Below are 15964 nucleotides of genomic sequence, written 5' to 3' on the forward strand. Positions count from 1 at the left end.
GAATAGAGGACGTTACAATCATAAACTTCATTATTTTTTTAAGAATACAATCATGTTAAACTAAATGAAGTCTCATTTGTAAATACAAAACTTTAAAATATCATAACATTCTTTGGGGACTTAAATAGATAAAGAAAAGAATACAAAAAAATAAATAGAAAAGGAAAAACTTAGTATATTTGTTAGTCTTTGTAAATAAGACAGAATTTTGATTTCCTCTAAAAAAAAAGACAAATTTTGATTTTAGTTTATTTTAAAAATTGAATATTTTATATTTTATTTTTGTAAATAAGTTGTATTGTTTTTTATTACAGTTTGATTCATTTTTTGGGTTGTTCTTATTAAAACTAATTTGAATAAAACCAAATCCCATCTGTAATATGCTTATATTGATTTGTTGCACTATGCAGTAATATTTTCAACTTTTAAAGCTTATAATAATACATGATTCTATGTATTTTAAATATTTTAATTATGTTAAATAATGAATTTATGACATTGACAATAAATAATTAATCGTCCATAAATGATTTATATACACTACATTTATTTTGTAAGAGTTTTTGTAAATATCATTTTCAAGAGTTGGTCATAATATAATTTATTATTATTTTATTTAATTTTATTAAATGTCAAATTAAAAATAATTTAAAAAATATAAAAAAAATAATTTAATTTAATTTAAACTTGATGTTATGTTAAAAAAAATTACACTTTTTCTTATATTTATTTTTAAAAAAAATCTTAATCTAAAAAAGAAATTAAACTCTACCAAGAATAGTCCTAGACCTCGTGTGAAGCAAAGTGAGGGAAGACTTCACCCTTTTTTGCTTTGCACAATGATTTTCCACAAGAAAGAAGAAATAACAACATTATCTGTGGAATATAATTTAGAGAGCAAAGTGAAAAGTCTTATGTCGTAGGTTCCAATTTACCAAGTGTCAGTGCTGTTTTCAAAAAGCAGCAAAAAGAAATGGTTGTCACTTTCTCTCTCTTGCCCTCCCTGCCCCACTTCCCACTTTTTCATATTTTCAAGCCTGCCCGACCTACCCGCTGAGGAAAAATAAAATAAACTTTCCCTATGTCACAAGCACTCTCCCGCTTTCCTCTTCAACACAACACAACTCTCTCTCTCTCTCTCTCACCACCCCATTTTGCTTTGGAGTTTGATCTCAGTTTCACAACTTGGTTTGTGTTGTGATGGTCTCATTCATTCACCAGTGCACATGTGTTTGTTGATCCTTCATAACATTTTCATTCAAAACCATAATGATATTGTTCTTTTTATCTACTTCCAATATCTAGCTTTTTTTTTTCTCTAACATTCAATACCTGATGCAGTGTAACTTGAGAGATTAGGCCTTGACTTTCGTCCGAACTATATTCGGGTTCACCAAAAAGAAACAAAAAAAAATAAATTGTTCAATTATTGCAAGTGGGGTGGTTTGAACTTTGGAGGCCTTGAAGTTGTTGAGGTGGCTTTGTATCTATATTTTGAGGCTTTTGGGCTATGGAAACTTGTTTGTGAGAGTTTTTTGGAAGATGGGGTTTGGGAGTAATGCAGTTCAAGCAGGGAGTTTGGATGTGGACAAGTCAAATGAAAGGAAGAAGGTAGAAGGTGCTGGAAAGGAGAGAAAATGGTGGTTTAGATTTAGCTTCTTTGGGAGCTGCATACCTTCAGGATCAAAAGTTGATAGCACCATAAGTGGCACTAAGGCCCATAATGGTAATTTTCTTTTTACATCAAAGTTCCTTAGTTTCATAAAAAAATATGTTATATGTTATATTTGTCATTTGACATCAATTTTGGGTGGCCAAAAATGGTTGTTTGTCTTTACGTTTTTGGTTATACGATCTAACCAAGCCTCTTTTTTTTTTTTTCTTTTTGTGTTTGAGACTGCAAATTTGTGTTGAGAAACTACATGAATTCTGAGTTTCTTGCAATAAAAGTGAAGTGAATTATTGTTGTGCATTTGTGCTGAGGAAGTTGGAGATCTAACTAATTCATTTGCAAATAATTATAGCTTTTCAAAATCAAAGCCACGTTCTTTTCTCCGTTACCTTTGGAGCACGGCATGTTCTTTTGTATGCACTAGATGCTCGGCAAAGAGCCGAGAAAAATATTCTGTAAACTTTATCTGATTGTTCTGAGAAATAAGTATTAAATAACATCACTATACACACCTTACACTAAATTATGGTGAAAAAATTAGTATTGACACAGAATCATATAATTCAATCATATAGGAAATCATAAAAGTAGCTCTGAATTAGCATGGACAAGTTTGTGATGTATTTACTATTTTGTTATCATACAAGTATAATGTAATTGCAATGAAGCTGTATAAAGTTAAGAAGGCCGTGATCAAATCATGTAATGGTGTCCATTTATTCTTGCTTTTAGGTGAAAATGTCAAATCAGTGATAGTTGGATCAGAGGAAAACAAATCTGCATCTGATAAAATCACAAAGGAAACTGTTGCTACTGAAGAGTCCTCTACAACAGCTAGCGATGCGGAAAGTAACCCTTCCACACCAAAATTCAGTGAGGAGTTGAAGTTTGCTTCTTGTATGAGAAAATTCACATTCAATGGACTTAAGGTGGCAACTAGGAATTTCAGACCAGAGAGTCTTCTTGGTGAGGGAGGGTTTGGTTGTGTCTTCAAGGGTTGGATCGAGGAAAATGGAACTGCACCTGTGAAACCAGGTACTGGACTCACGGTTGCGGTCAAGACTCTTAACCACAATGGACATCAGGGTCACAAAGAGTGGCTTGTATGAAACTCACATATCCTCTTCAACTCTATCCTTTTCGTTTTTTTTTTATGTCATAGTTCTTATTGTGTTAGCATTCTCATTTTCTCTTTACTTCTTCTCAGGCTGAATTAAATTATCTTGGTGATCTTGTCCATCCTAATCTTGTTAAGTTGATTGGTTTCTGTATTGAAGATGACCAAAGATTACTGGTTTATGAGTTTATGCCCCGAGGCAGTTTGGAGAACCACCTCTTTAGAAGTACTCTACTAACCTTTTTTTTTCTTTGGTAAACCTTTTCTATTTGTATTGCATGTCTTCACTACTGCTTGTTTAATTATGTGTAACACATTAGAACTGCAGCAAATTTGTATGCCTTGACATTTGACACATATATCAAATAAAATAATTATCATTTATCAGTCTTGAGTTAAAATTTGGCTGAAAATGAGCATAAATTTTGAAGCTTTTAGTTATTCAATTCACAGGCTTTCATGCATATAGAAAACAAAAACTAAATCAAAATGGTTCTCTTCCAATAATGCATTTGTTCTTTCTGCTTGGCACTATGCTACTAATAAAAAATCATGGTCATGATTAATTCTTTTTCTGGTAACAACAATTTTTTTATGTTGAAGGGCCCCTGCCTCTTCCTTGGTCTATCAGAATGAAAATTGCACTTGGTGCAGCCAAAGGTCTTGCTTTTCTCCATGAAGAGGCTCAGAGGCCCATAATATATCGTGATTTCAAAACATCTAATATACTATTAGATGCGGTATGTAGGTGAAGGTATTAATTATTTCTTATTCATCCTCCAACCAAAAAGCAAAAATCTAAAAAAACAAATGTTTATAGGAATACAATGCCAAGCTTTCTGATTTTGGACTTGCCAAAGATGGTCCTGAGGGGGAGAAGACACATGTATCTACAAGAGTTATGGGAACATATGGTTATGCTGCTCCTGAGTATGTGATGACTGGTGAGTTTTGAGCCTTCTTTATTCCTTTTCAACTTTTAATGTTTCTTAAACTTAATATATAACTAAGACTCTAGATAGCTAAAGTTATTTAAAATTTGCACGTGTATAGTTTTAAACTAAGCTCTAGCATTTTATAAGTTCTTGGGCTATCATGATTTCTTTATTAGAAAACCCTCATTAGTTCTCCAAAAGTTTTGGTCACCAAATTAGTTCTTGAAAGATCATTCTTCTGACCAAATTAGCCTCTCAAATTTTTAATTTGTTGTCAAACTAGTCCCACAAAGATCTTTTTTAACACTACTTCAGTTCTACATAAGGACTTATGATATGATACTTTAGATCTTTGAGGGACTAATTTGGTGATAGATTACATCTGTAAATTGGTGAGAAAATCTTTGGAAAACTAATACGGTGATCTTTTAAATCTTTGAGGGACTAATTGGACAAAATTTATGAAGGACTAATGTGGTGATGTGTGTAACTTTGAAGTTCCAAATTGAGAGTTTTCTCTTCTTTTATTCATATATCAGAAGTTTTACTATTAAAATACTAAATGTCTGCCAATTCCTTGATACCTTTTATTTTCTATCACCAATTAGATTGTTTCATGTTAATTACACTCTGAACCCAGTTGTAATAGCTAGATGAAATTAAAAGTGCTCCTGTTGAAGGAGGAAATGTCATGTATTCAGAATATATTGGGAGGATGGGAGGTTCCAAGTTTCTCATGTACACTTTAGGTGCATCTCTGATTATTTCATATGGTACTTAGATTTCTAAGCTTTAATTTGTCTACCCTACTGTATATCTCTAGTTTGTTTAAAATCTTTGTTCAGATTTGAAGATAACCCAGATTCATAGTGTCATAGTGACTCCTCTTCGTTTGAAATTTTTTAATATAGAAGGGCAAAGTATTTCTTGTTTTCCAACTACATCTTATGACATTAAGCCTGAGAAAGTGTTTGGAATGGAATATCTGCTTTTTAATCCATTACAAACAAATTTATTGGTCTCCCTTCTGAGTTATTCCCTATTTCCTTCCATTTTTAACTCTTTACCCATGTATGTGATCATTGCATACTGTTAAATAATTAAATAGCATTGTTCTCCAAGAAATAGTCAAATTAAAAGTGTTAACTGTTAAATGATGATCAAAGTACTAAGTACTATCTATAAGCATACTGATGATGCCTAAGATTGAACCTGATGCCTTTTAAATTTTCTGAACTTAAAACCTTATACTCTTATGTGAGAGATAAGGATAGCTATTATATCAATAGCTATCACAACCACAATGGTACAAAATGAAGAATCTGGCAATAAAATCCTTTACAAATACGGTTAGAAAGCATGGTTGAGCTTAAGTGAGAAGAGAAAAATAAAATTGCTATTTGATTGAATGAGTAAAAGTGACTACATCAAGCCATTTATAAGCATTAACTGAGTAATAACTAACTAGGAACAACTAATAACTAATCTCCATTTAACTAATATCTCTAATAAATACTCTAACATGTCAATAGCAAGCTGTCAACCACATTTTTGTTCAAGTCATGATCAGTTTTGGCACTATTTTTTTTTAACCTCTTTCACTAATGTTGCACTCTTGTCCAATTGTGATTAGGACATTTGACATCAAAAAGTGATGTATACAGCTTTGGAGTAGTGCTACTTGAAATGCTCACAGGCCGGCGATCCATTGATAAGAAAAGACCAAATGGGGAACACAATCTGGTAGAGTGGGCTAGACCTGTACTGGGAGACCGGAGGATGTTCTACCGGATAATCGATCCCCGCCTTGAAGGCCACTTCTCGGTCAAAGGGGCGCAGAAAGCTGCCCTGCTGGCTGCTCAATGCCTTAGCCGTGATCCAAAATCTAGACCCTTGATGAGTGAAGTTGTTCGAGCTTTAAAGCCTCTGCCAAGCCTCAAGGACATGGCAATCTCATCTTATCACTTCCAGATTGCGCGCGTAGATCGAACCATGTCCATGCCGAATCATAAAAACGGTATTAGAACACAGTTAGTATCTGTGCCAAGGAAGGGTCAACCTGTAAGGACATTGTCTAGTCCAAATGTTCCACATGGTTCTCCATACCTTCATCATACCAAGTCTCCAAAACCTATTGGGTAAGAATAACTGTTCACTGTCTTTAATTTGATTGTCTATTCGTTCAGTTCCCACAAATTAGGCCACCAGCTCTACATACAGCAACTGTTGTGTGTCTGGGAGAGTTTATCTGAAACCTGATGGAATTATTAAAGTCTTAGTTTCACTATATAATCTCAAATAAGGTAAGTGCATGAGACAGTTTAATGTTACATAGTAATAGTAGGGACATGTCATATACAGTTTTCAAGTATGAAACTGTTATTCACTGAAATTGTTTAACTCTTCCACCTTGTCTTGGGTTTCGTTCCTTCTAGAATGTATTTTTTGTAAAGAGGAAAAAAAATGTGGTGTTAACTCATGTTAGACATAGATTTTTACACACTCATTGGACAATATACATTTCAGTAAATGCTGATTGATGCAATCGAATGTTGTACTTGTACTAGAGAAATGTTTGAGTGACCTAAAAAGTGATGATGAGCATGCAGGGTTCGTTTCTCTTTGGTTGTTTCTTTAGGCTTGTTGTTTATTTTTTCGGGGTGTCAAATGTGTTGTTTGTTTAGAAATGGAATAGTCTTCCGATTTCCTTGTACATTTCAAAATTGAAAATTCAACTAAAAAAGGAAGAAATTGTCTTCCCTTCTGCATTTCAAAATTCAACTACCATCTTTTATGATTAGGAAGTCCAATTTGATAGGCTGGGTTGTGCATAAGAGATAGTGATATCTCCAAAAATGGTGGCTCCACATGTTTGCCTTAGGGTCACAACCTGTGGTAGAGTTATAAGTTTCCAACGTGGGCTCATCTTATTATTTAATAAGGAGAAGTGTAAGGAAAATACTTTTGAAAATAAATTTATTATTGGTTATAACTTATAATTTATTGAAAATTATAAGATTAGGAAAGTATTTTTAAAATTAAATATTTTTTTAAGTACAAGATTTTAGGAAAATACCAATGACTTGTTGATTCAAAATACTCATTTTCATCTATTTACAAAATATTTTTTTCAAAGAAAAAATAGAAATAATTTTTATCTTTTTAAAACATTTTCTCTCACTCTTTCCTGGCCGCACAAAGCTCTCCCTCTTGTATTTTCATCGGTCATTACGGAGCAAATGTTTTTATTTTTTAAGCTTAAATACAATTTTAGTTCTTACAATTTAACATTTTTTTTATTTAATCCTTGCAAAATTATTGTTTTATTTTTAATCCTTGTAAATTATGTTTATTTTGTTTTTTTTTCTTATAATGTTTTAAATAACATTCTTTTTTTATTGTTTAAAGTATTATCTAAAGTATTTTAAGGATTAAAAAAAATTTGCTAAAAAAATGTTAAGTTACAGGAACTAAAAAAATATTTAATTTTTTTTATAAAAATTTTAAGAGAAATATAAATATAAAAATAAAAAAGTTATGTTGGCTTGTATTTGATACGTAAAGTTTAATTAATGATTCACTAGATTTGAAAAATAAAAAGATGAATTGAATCATGGACAAATGTACTCTTTTATCATGTATATTTTTTTGACCCAATCGGACGCATATTTATTATTAATTTATTTTAGGCATAGTACTTAATTTGTTCCTTTAATTATTTTAAATTGTTCAATTAGGTGTAATATTTTTTTTTAAAAAAAACTCCAATTAAATCCTTTAATTGTAAAAAAGTATCTCAATCAGATATTTTCCGTCCAAATCGAGCCAACGCCATTAAGTTGTCAATTATGACAGTTTTTATTTATAAATAGTAAAAGTTAAAAACCGTCATTTGGGAGTAGTATGGAAAATGAAGCTAAAGAATCAAATGGATATGGGCAAAGAAAATAAGGAAAGAAGAGGGAGCTTTGTATTAAATATTTTTCCTTATTTATTTTTTGGGTACAGATTCCTTATTTTATCATGTTATTATTATTGAGATTTAAATGCCACTTAATATTATGTTATTATGTTACTAATAAGTTTTTTTTTTCTTTTTTCTTTTATCTAACTAAACAAGTAGAGAGAGCGCTGAACGTTTCTTTCTTTCTTCTTCTTTTTTTTCCCTCTTTGTTCTTTTCTTTATCTTTTTTTTTTTAATTTTTTCAAACACAGTAAGCATCTCCTTATTTTCTACTTATTTATTTTCCTCTTACTTCTACGCTACTTTTCTTATTCTCACGTATAAACAAAACAAGAAAGCTTTTATTAATGGTTAATAAGCCTAAAGAGACATCTCTGGGGAGAGGCATATAGTCTATTCTCTTTTGAAAACTAAAACCCTTGTATTACATTTTTTTTAAAAATGACTTAATCTTGTTAATTTAAGTTTTTTAAAAAATAATGCATACGGTTATGAACTTCTTTTCTTTATTAAAACTTTAAATTTTATATCTTTTAAATTATATTTTTATATTTCACCTAAATTAATTATGCTTATATGATTATATTTGGCAAGACATTTCATTTAATTTCTAATGTTTTTTTATTAACAGAAAAACTTGTTTAACGATTTAATAAATAAATTATTTTAGTAGTTTCTTATATTTTTTGAAACATTACTTTAAGTAGCATTTTTAATATTTTTTATTTTTAATATATTTATCCAATTTCTTGATTATTATTTTTAAATAAATTATAATTTAATTATTTTTTGTGATTTCATACTTTTTAACTACTTCAACAATTAATTTTATCAAATATTTATAATTTAATAAGATAATTTTTCAACTTTTATCTTTCAGTTAACTTTGTATCTTTTAACTCGTTTTTCAGTTAGTTTTACTTAATATATATATATATATATATATATATATATATATATATAAGAAATATTTGCTAGTTATTTTATATTTGAGATTGAGAGATATCTTGTAATGGTGGTCACACTTCACACATTGTTACAATAAAAGTCAACTCTGAAGAATGTTAAGTGGGCAAATAGCCCACGACTTTGGGTGCACTTGTTTTGTGTGTTGCAATTAATTTATTATACACCTAACTGGGTTTTCCCTTTTAATGCATGTTTATTCTCAAAACAATATTTTTTTTCTTTCAATTAATTTTGTGCATTAGAATTTACAATTGCACATTCAGTAAATATATATATAATTGCACAATTGCAGATTGAAATTCACAAAAAACATTTTCCAACTTTAATCCAAATATAGCCTTACTCATCGACATTTATATTGTGATCTCACTCGTTGTGTTAACATCAATATCACCATTGACGTTGAGGTTAGAGCAAATATCCAAATTCCATGTAAAACAACAGTGAGAAGAAGTTGCTTCGGAATTTGGCATTGTTATAGTATTTTGCAAAAGAATTCAAACTTCATGATGTGGAAACAGCTACATCATTCTTCTCTTGCAATCAAACAAAAAAAATTCAAACACACTATTATACCATTCATATTTCATACCTCTCATTGTTCATATATACTATGCTGACATCGATGTTGCCTATGGCCAATGTGCGTATTCGTGCCTTGATTTCTCCAATAGTATGTTTCATTATTGTGCCGAAATTTCGCGCAATGCATAATCTGTTTCACATATTATATTAATCCAAACACGCCACGCCAACTTAAGTACAATATGTAATCATTTTTTATTCGGTTAAGACAAGACTTTCTCACTGTTAATTTAAATTAGCATAGATCTTAACTCCATTCTATGACTTGGATTAAGTTTTGACTTGATTAAAGTACTGAATTATTGGTTGAATTTCTTAATCACTAATCCAGCGGTATAAATTGATATATATATTTATTGGACATTAAATTTTTTATTGGACACATTTTCGTGTGAGAAATACTTGTGCAAATAAATGAGTCGCTCACAATATTTCTATACATAGTTTTTGTTAGTGGAATTTCATTCCCTATGTCATTTTTAAGCTTTTTGTAATTGACAGACAAGCTATTCCAAACAACAGATTTAGGTAGTTTTTGTTGTTTTATCACATGGAACGGTTGATGCTATCCACGTTGCTTGTTGGATTTTTTTTTTATATATATAATTTAATCTTTTTAGAGAATATGTTGCATGTGATAACTGATTTGTTGGGGATATCAACTTCGTTGAGATTGCTTCAAACTAGAATTAAATAATTTAATCATGCTCTTTCCAGTTTTAAACTAGAATTTGATTTAAATATTTCTAATAGTAAATATTTTTATATTATTATTTAATTACAAATAATCATATGTAATAAATTTTTTTATGATAATTATTTATAATGATTTTTAATGAGTTGAAACTAACTGTGCATTAAAATCAAGCTAAAAACTATTAATCTAACATTGTTTTGAGATTTATGTTAGAGGACAAAGACTATACTTTTCTTAGAAAAAAAAAAATAATCATAAGAAACAAAAACATAGACTTTCGCCAAATGGCGTCATCATCAAGTCCGCGTCTCAATTCTCAAGTTGGGATGAAGTTTCCGCTTACGATATTTTTAACATCAAAATGTAAGGATGAGAAAAAAATACACCGAAAAAATTCGTTATGATAATGATGGATATATTAAATGACTATTCATTATTTATGGTTGGGAGTATTTTTTTTTTCTCGTTCATTAATGGATATGATATGAATCCGTCCCAGTAGATATCTGACCTATAAAATTATAAAAATATCTTTATATATATATATATATATATATATATATATATATATAATATCAAAAGAAAAAATCTTAATTCCTAAATCTAATTTTAATATTGTTTCACGTTCATGTGCTTAGCCTTTTATAGACTCTTGTTCTAATTTCGTCATGATCCATCTACTTTCTAACAAGTAAAAAAAAAAAGAAAAATGATCCCATTTTAAAATCAATTTTGTCACAAACTTGCAAAAACAATTGTCATGCTTCTTATAAATAATTAGTATTGCAATTTGTTCATTGAATATTTATTCTATATGACAGATTTATAATAACCAAATAATTTTAAATATAAATTATGTTATAATTAAATTTTATAGTAAATAATAAATAAAATTAATAATATACATTATATTTTAAATATATGATAATTAATTTATATTTTAATTATGCTATAAAGAATAATAAGTAATTTTGTTTTAAAATTTAAATCAACATTGAAACAATTCAATTGATCAACATAATATTGCCATCCATAAAAGTTTATATTAAATAAATAAATAAATAATATTAATCCTTCTATACATATAAATTAGAATTTGGAAGAAGATATTTCCAACTTAGAAGAAATCTATGGGTATGCCAAGTAATGCCACACTTGTGAAAAGACAACGTGGTCCACTTAACAGCTGAAAGAAACCAAGCAGATAATATTATAATATTATAATAATCATTAATGGGTTAACCCTGTAACAAAAATAAATAAATAATGGGTTAACCCCTATCTTGAAAATGTTCCTATATATTTTTTAATGGGTGAGAGATCATATACGTTTTCTAACTCATTCGATAATACATAAATTTTACTCAAAGGTACGTAATTATAATTCTTCCACTAAATATATCTTTGATCTGAATATAGATAATTTATTTTCTTTTAAAATTTATGTAATATGTTTCAAATTGTTAAAATGATTTTTTAAATTAAAATATATTAATAATTTGTTTATTTTTAAAATTAGAATAACATTAATTTTTAAATATAGTTGGATAAATATTCATTTTAGTTATTAAAAATGTAAAATAATAATAAATTGAATCCTAAAAAAATACAACAAATTAATCTTATGGATCATTTAATAATAAATTAATTCCAAAATTTTATATCTTAATATCAAATTAATCCTAAAAAATATTTCATCCACCCCTATTTATAAGATATAATCAACAATTTTTTTTTATCTATTATAAGATTTTATTTCATTTCTCTTTTTGACTAAAATATCTTAGTTATTTTAATATATAATTAAATGTTATTCTAAATGATCTCTTTTTTTAGAAAAAAAGATTAGAGAAGATAAATAAACTTCCATTAATGTTAAAGTAAATTTTTGAGAAAATATCACAATTTAAGACAAATTTAATGTTAATACCTAAATTAATTAATTTTTTTTAACTTAACTAATTTTTTAATAAGCTTAATTTAATCGACTATATCTTATAAATATGAATAACAAAGATATAATCTATTATCAAATTGATCTTTAACTAGCTTAATTATAAAATAATGTTATAAATTCAAGTTAAGAATAAATAATTATATTTTTATACATTAAAAAATTAAATTTAAATTTTTATCTATCAATTTATCTCCACCCCAATCCTAAACGGACAAAAATGGGTATTTAAGAAAAAAAGTTTAGGAAGCTGTTTTGCATAAGTAATTTTCTCTTTTTTAAAATAGATATACTATATTTTTTATAAAAAAAATCCCAACAATATATACAGCTTTGCACTTTGCATCTACTTGCTGTGAAGTGTGAATTAAAATATATTCAATTTTGCGTTTCTCTGCCTAAAAGGTGAACTTCTTCTCTGCTTCTTCCGTGAGTCGCGCGTTATGATTTGAATTTTGTACTTTCAATCTTTTTTGTGGATGGGGTTGTTTTCATTTTTGTGTTTTGCTTTCTGGGATCAGCTCAAAATTTTCATTTTTTTTTTTTTGTGGGGGGTTTGATTTTTCTTTGCAGTTTTTTATAATTTGGGGAACTTTTAGGTTTCTTGGATCCGAAGTTTTGGTTGATAATTCCGGTTTCACTGTTTCTGACTTTTAGGGTTCCGTTTTAGTTTTTCTGGAATCTCGATGCTTTTCTTTTCCTGCATAATTCTTAGGAAAACAAAAGGAGAATGTAGAATTTCTAATTCAAATGAGTATTTGTGAAAAGTTGAAAACTGAGTTTTTGTTCTTGGATTGGTAATTGAGTGTTATTTTGCTGCTGTTTCGTTAGTCTTTTGTTTTGGTTTTTTATTCCCTTTCAAAAGTCAGATATATTGGATAAACTCAATTATAAAGTTTTACTGTAGTGTTGTAATAAATTCAATATTTTATTTGGTATGAAATTTCTTGTTGAGTATTTCTTTATCTTATATTTAGGTTTTTGGCTATGAGTCTTTTGTTCTTGTTGACTTCTTACCAACTGTTTCGTTGTAATTACATTTATGAAGTTTTGAAACTGCTAGTCCATTCCTGGTGGCACAGTTTTCAGATTTTACTATATCACTTTATTGGTAAAGGGGTGATGTGAATTCTTGAAGTTAAAACTGATTCGTGGGAGGAAAATACAAATTTTCACCAAGTTTAATCTAGTTTGATGAGTAGTGACTAGTGAGTGGTATTCTATTGCAGGATTGAAAGATGGGTCAAGCATTCGGTTGCTACCAAGTCGATCAGTCAAATGTGGCTATCAAGGAGCATTTTGGAAAATTTGATGATGTCCTAGAGCCTGGATGTCACTGCCTGCCTTGGTGTCTTGGGTACCAGATTGCTGGTAGTCTGTCGCTGCGAGTGCAGCAACTTGATGTTCGATGTGAGACGAAAACCAAGGTATCTGCTGCTTCCTTTCTTCCACCTACCTTGTTTCATGGAATCATGGTGTTATTATTTAGTTTGTCTTTCTCTCACCTGAAATCATATTGTTTTTGTTAATAGGATTTCTAGTTACTTTATTTACTAAAAAAAATGTTCTGTCCTACTTAACAGAGAATTTTATTGTAATATTACTGGTTATTATTGGTCTATGTAATGGATAAATTTTTCTGTAAATTGAGATTGAATTTTTAATGCTCTTCTTATTTCCCTACTCCATTCCTATTTCCCCTGATCAATTTATTTCTCTGGATTTATGGTTCAGGAAATTTACTCTTTGCTTCTAATATTTCATTTTTACTAAGATTTAGAAAAGACATCGTAAAATATTCTCATTCTACTTATCGATGATATTTCCTATGTGATTTATTATGATCTCTTATTAGAGTTTGACTCTGTCATTAACTTGTCAGGACAATGTCTTTGTCAATGTGGTTGCATCTGTGCAATACCGAGCTGTGTCTGAGAAAGCATCTGATGCATTCTATAGGCTTACCAACACTAGGGAGCAGATCCAATCATATGTTTTTGATGGTATGTAGGATGAATTTTCTACTAAATTCTTTTTTTAAATTTCATGTACCTGCAATTATCGCATTTAAAACTGCTATAATATTTTGCATTTCTTTAGTCATCAGGGCCAGTGTACCAAAGTTGGAGTTGGATTCTGTCTTTGAGCAGAAAAATGATATAGCAAAGGCTGTGGAGGAGGAGCTTGAGAAGGTGTTCATTCTTTTCTACAGTCTTTGTTTTCTCTTTTTTTTTTCTTGATATAAAATATTTTTCAGTAGATCATTGACGGTTGTGACTTGTATTCATTCTTATTAACTAGTTAAATCAACCTTAATGTTTTAGGCCATGTCAACCTATGGATTTGAGATAGTTCAGACTCTCATTGTTGATATAGAGCCTGATGTTAATGTCAAGAGAGCAATGAACGAGATAAACGCAGGTAATATGTTCTGGATCCTCATGAAAAAACAATTTGCTATATATTTGTGAATATATTTTTGTTGCAATTTCCTGTATCAAATTACTCTTAATTTGCATAAAATGTACAATACTTGCTGATGTTGTACTTTACTGTTTCTTGTTCTTGCATTGGTTTTGAATGAAACTGATTCTGTATATAAGCATGCTCGCAATATGGTTTGCTTAGTAGCTTTAAGCATGTAACATGAGTTTTCAGCCAAGAAACAGGAAAATTACTGCATAAAATAAATTAGGATTTACAAATTGCAACACTTGATTCAAACAAACTTCTGTATCTTACAGTATGTTTGTATAGGTATTTTTGTGGATGCAAATTTTGATTTGTCATTGCAATTGCGATTATGTCCTCATCCTTTTCGTTATTTTATCCACAGCTGCTAGATTGAGGTTGGCTGCAAATGAGAAGGCTGAAGCTGAGAAAATACTGCAGATCAAGAAAGCGGAGGGAGAAGCAGAATCCAAATATCTGTCAGGACTCGGTATCGCTCGTCAACGTCAGGCCATTGTGGATGGACTGAGGGACAGCGTGCTTGCTTTCTCTGAGAACGTGCCCGGGACATCAGCTAAAGATGTCATGGACATGGTGCTGGTGACTCAATACTTTGACACCATGAAAGAGATAGGAGCATCGTCAAGGTCCTCGTCTGTGTTCATACCTCACGGTCCTGGGGCAGTTAAAGACATTGCCGTGCAAATTCGGGATGGTCTCCTTCAGGCCACTGCCTCACAGAATTAAGCTTTCTTGGAGTTGTAAATAACAAATAGTATGTGTGTCAGGTTTTTTTCAGGAAATGCTTCTTTTGTTTGAACTTATAAAGTCTGCATCTTTACTCTTCTTATATTTGATAGATTCATAGCAGTGTCTATTTTATGTGTAAGTACTGATGTGCAGTTTTGAATACTTGTTTAAGGATAGTCTTAATGTCAAGTTGCTTGTGAATCATTAAGGAATTTGTTATGTAAGAATTACTTCCCAAAAGATGTGTTTTTCTTTTAGTGTCCTATCTTGCAAGTGGATGTGTAAATTTGTAGTTCTCTATATTTACTATTTGCTGCACAATGATTCTACCTCTCTTGGCTTCTTGAAATCTTGAAAGTGCCACCCCCCTTTTTTTTTTAAATTTTTAAGGCGCTTAATGCAATAATGCATAGGCATTTCCTAATGTAGTTTTTCCTCAAACGTCGACTAATAAAAGTTTGAAAGTGCCCCTTCGTTGTTTTTTAATAGACTAAAATGTAATTTTTGTTTCATTATTTTTTTAAAAAAATTCAAGATTTTAGTCTTTATATTTTTTGATTAAGATATTTTTTCTTTTAAAAAATGTGATTTTAGTCATTTTTGTTAATTTTAGACTTGACTGTGTACTATATTAATTTTTAAAAATAATTTAAGCTTATTAATAATTAAACAATTTTAAAAATATTTGTCATATAGATAATAAACAAATAAATATGTATTAATCAATGGTTACGGAAATAGATAAATTAATGTTTGAAATTGATTATAAAAATTACATGTGAATATTTAAAAGTCGGAGGATAAAATGTCTCAATTAAAAAATGAGACATTAAAATTGTGAATATTTTAAAATTAAAAGATAGAATATCT

At 29.4% G+C, this 15964-nt stretch overlaps 2 protein-coding genes across 3 annotated transcripts; both read left to right on the forward strand.

Moving 5' to 3' along the window:
* Positions 1-993: 993 nt before the first annotated feature.
* Positions 994-6345, forward strand: LOC114400304 (probable serine/threonine-protein kinase PIX7). Of its 2 annotated transcripts, XM_028362700.1 has the most exons (7): positions 994-1230; positions 1342-1726; positions 2405-2775; positions 2880-3015; positions 3393-3529; positions 3610-3733; positions 5358-6345. In XM_028362700.1, exons 2-7 carry the CDS (start codon positions 1543-1545, stop codon positions 5864-5866), a joined length of 1461 nt encoding a protein of 486 aa, XP_028218501.1. In that variant the 5' UTR covers positions 994-1230; positions 1342-1542; the 3' UTR covers positions 5867-6345. The 2 variants fall into 2 exon arrangements, with proteins under 2 accessions (XP_028218501.1, XP_028218500.1); XM_028362699.1 differs by having other exon boundaries at positions 994-1726.
* A 5826-nt stretch (positions 6346-12171) lies between these two features.
* LOC114400148 (hypersensitive-induced response protein 1) lies at positions 12172-15394 on the forward strand. Its single transcript, XM_028362448.1, has 6 exons — positions 12172-12298; positions 13123-13320; positions 13776-13896; positions 13994-14085; positions 14218-14314; positions 14730-15394. Exons 2-6 carry the CDS (start codon positions 13132-13134, stop codon positions 15089-15091), a joined length of 861 nt encoding a protein of 286 aa, XP_028218249.1. The 5' UTR covers positions 12172-12298; positions 13123-13131; the 3' UTR covers positions 15092-15394.
* Positions 15395-15964: the final 570 nt, after the last annotated feature.

This window comes from Glycine soja, chromosome 19 (genome assembly GCF_004193775.1).
Source record: "Glycine soja cultivar W05 chromosome 19, ASM419377v2, whole genome shotgun sequence".
NCBI lineage: Eukaryota > Viridiplantae > Streptophyta > Magnoliopsida > Fabales > Fabaceae > Glycine > Glycine soja.

Bases quoted from the DNA above. Each gene is read 5' to 3' on its own strand.
- LOC114400304 (XM_028362699.1), top strand. From the start codon at position 1,543: ATGGGGTTTGGGAGTAATGCAGTTCAAGCAGGGAGTTTGGATGTGGAC. The intron at 1,727-2,404 runs GTAATTTTCTTT...TCTTGCTTTTAG, and splicing joins TGGCACTAAGGCCCATAATG to GTGAAAATGTCAAATCAGTG. The intron at 2,776-2,879 runs GTATGAAACTCA...ACTTCTTCTCAG, and splicing joins AGGGTCACAAAGAGTGGCTT to GCTGAATTAAATTATCTTGG.
- LOC114400148 (XM_028362448.1), top strand. From the start codon at position 13,132: ATGGGTCAAGCATTCGGTTGCTACCAAGTCGATCAGTCAAATGTGGCT. The intron at 13,321-13,775 runs GTATCTGCTGCT...TTAACTTGTCAG, and splicing joins GATGTGAGACGAAAACCAAG to GACAATGTCTTTGTCAATGT. The intron at 14,086-14,217 runs GTGTTCATTCTT...TTAATGTTTTAG, and splicing joins TGGAGGAGGAGCTTGAGAAG to GCCATGTCAACCTATGGATT.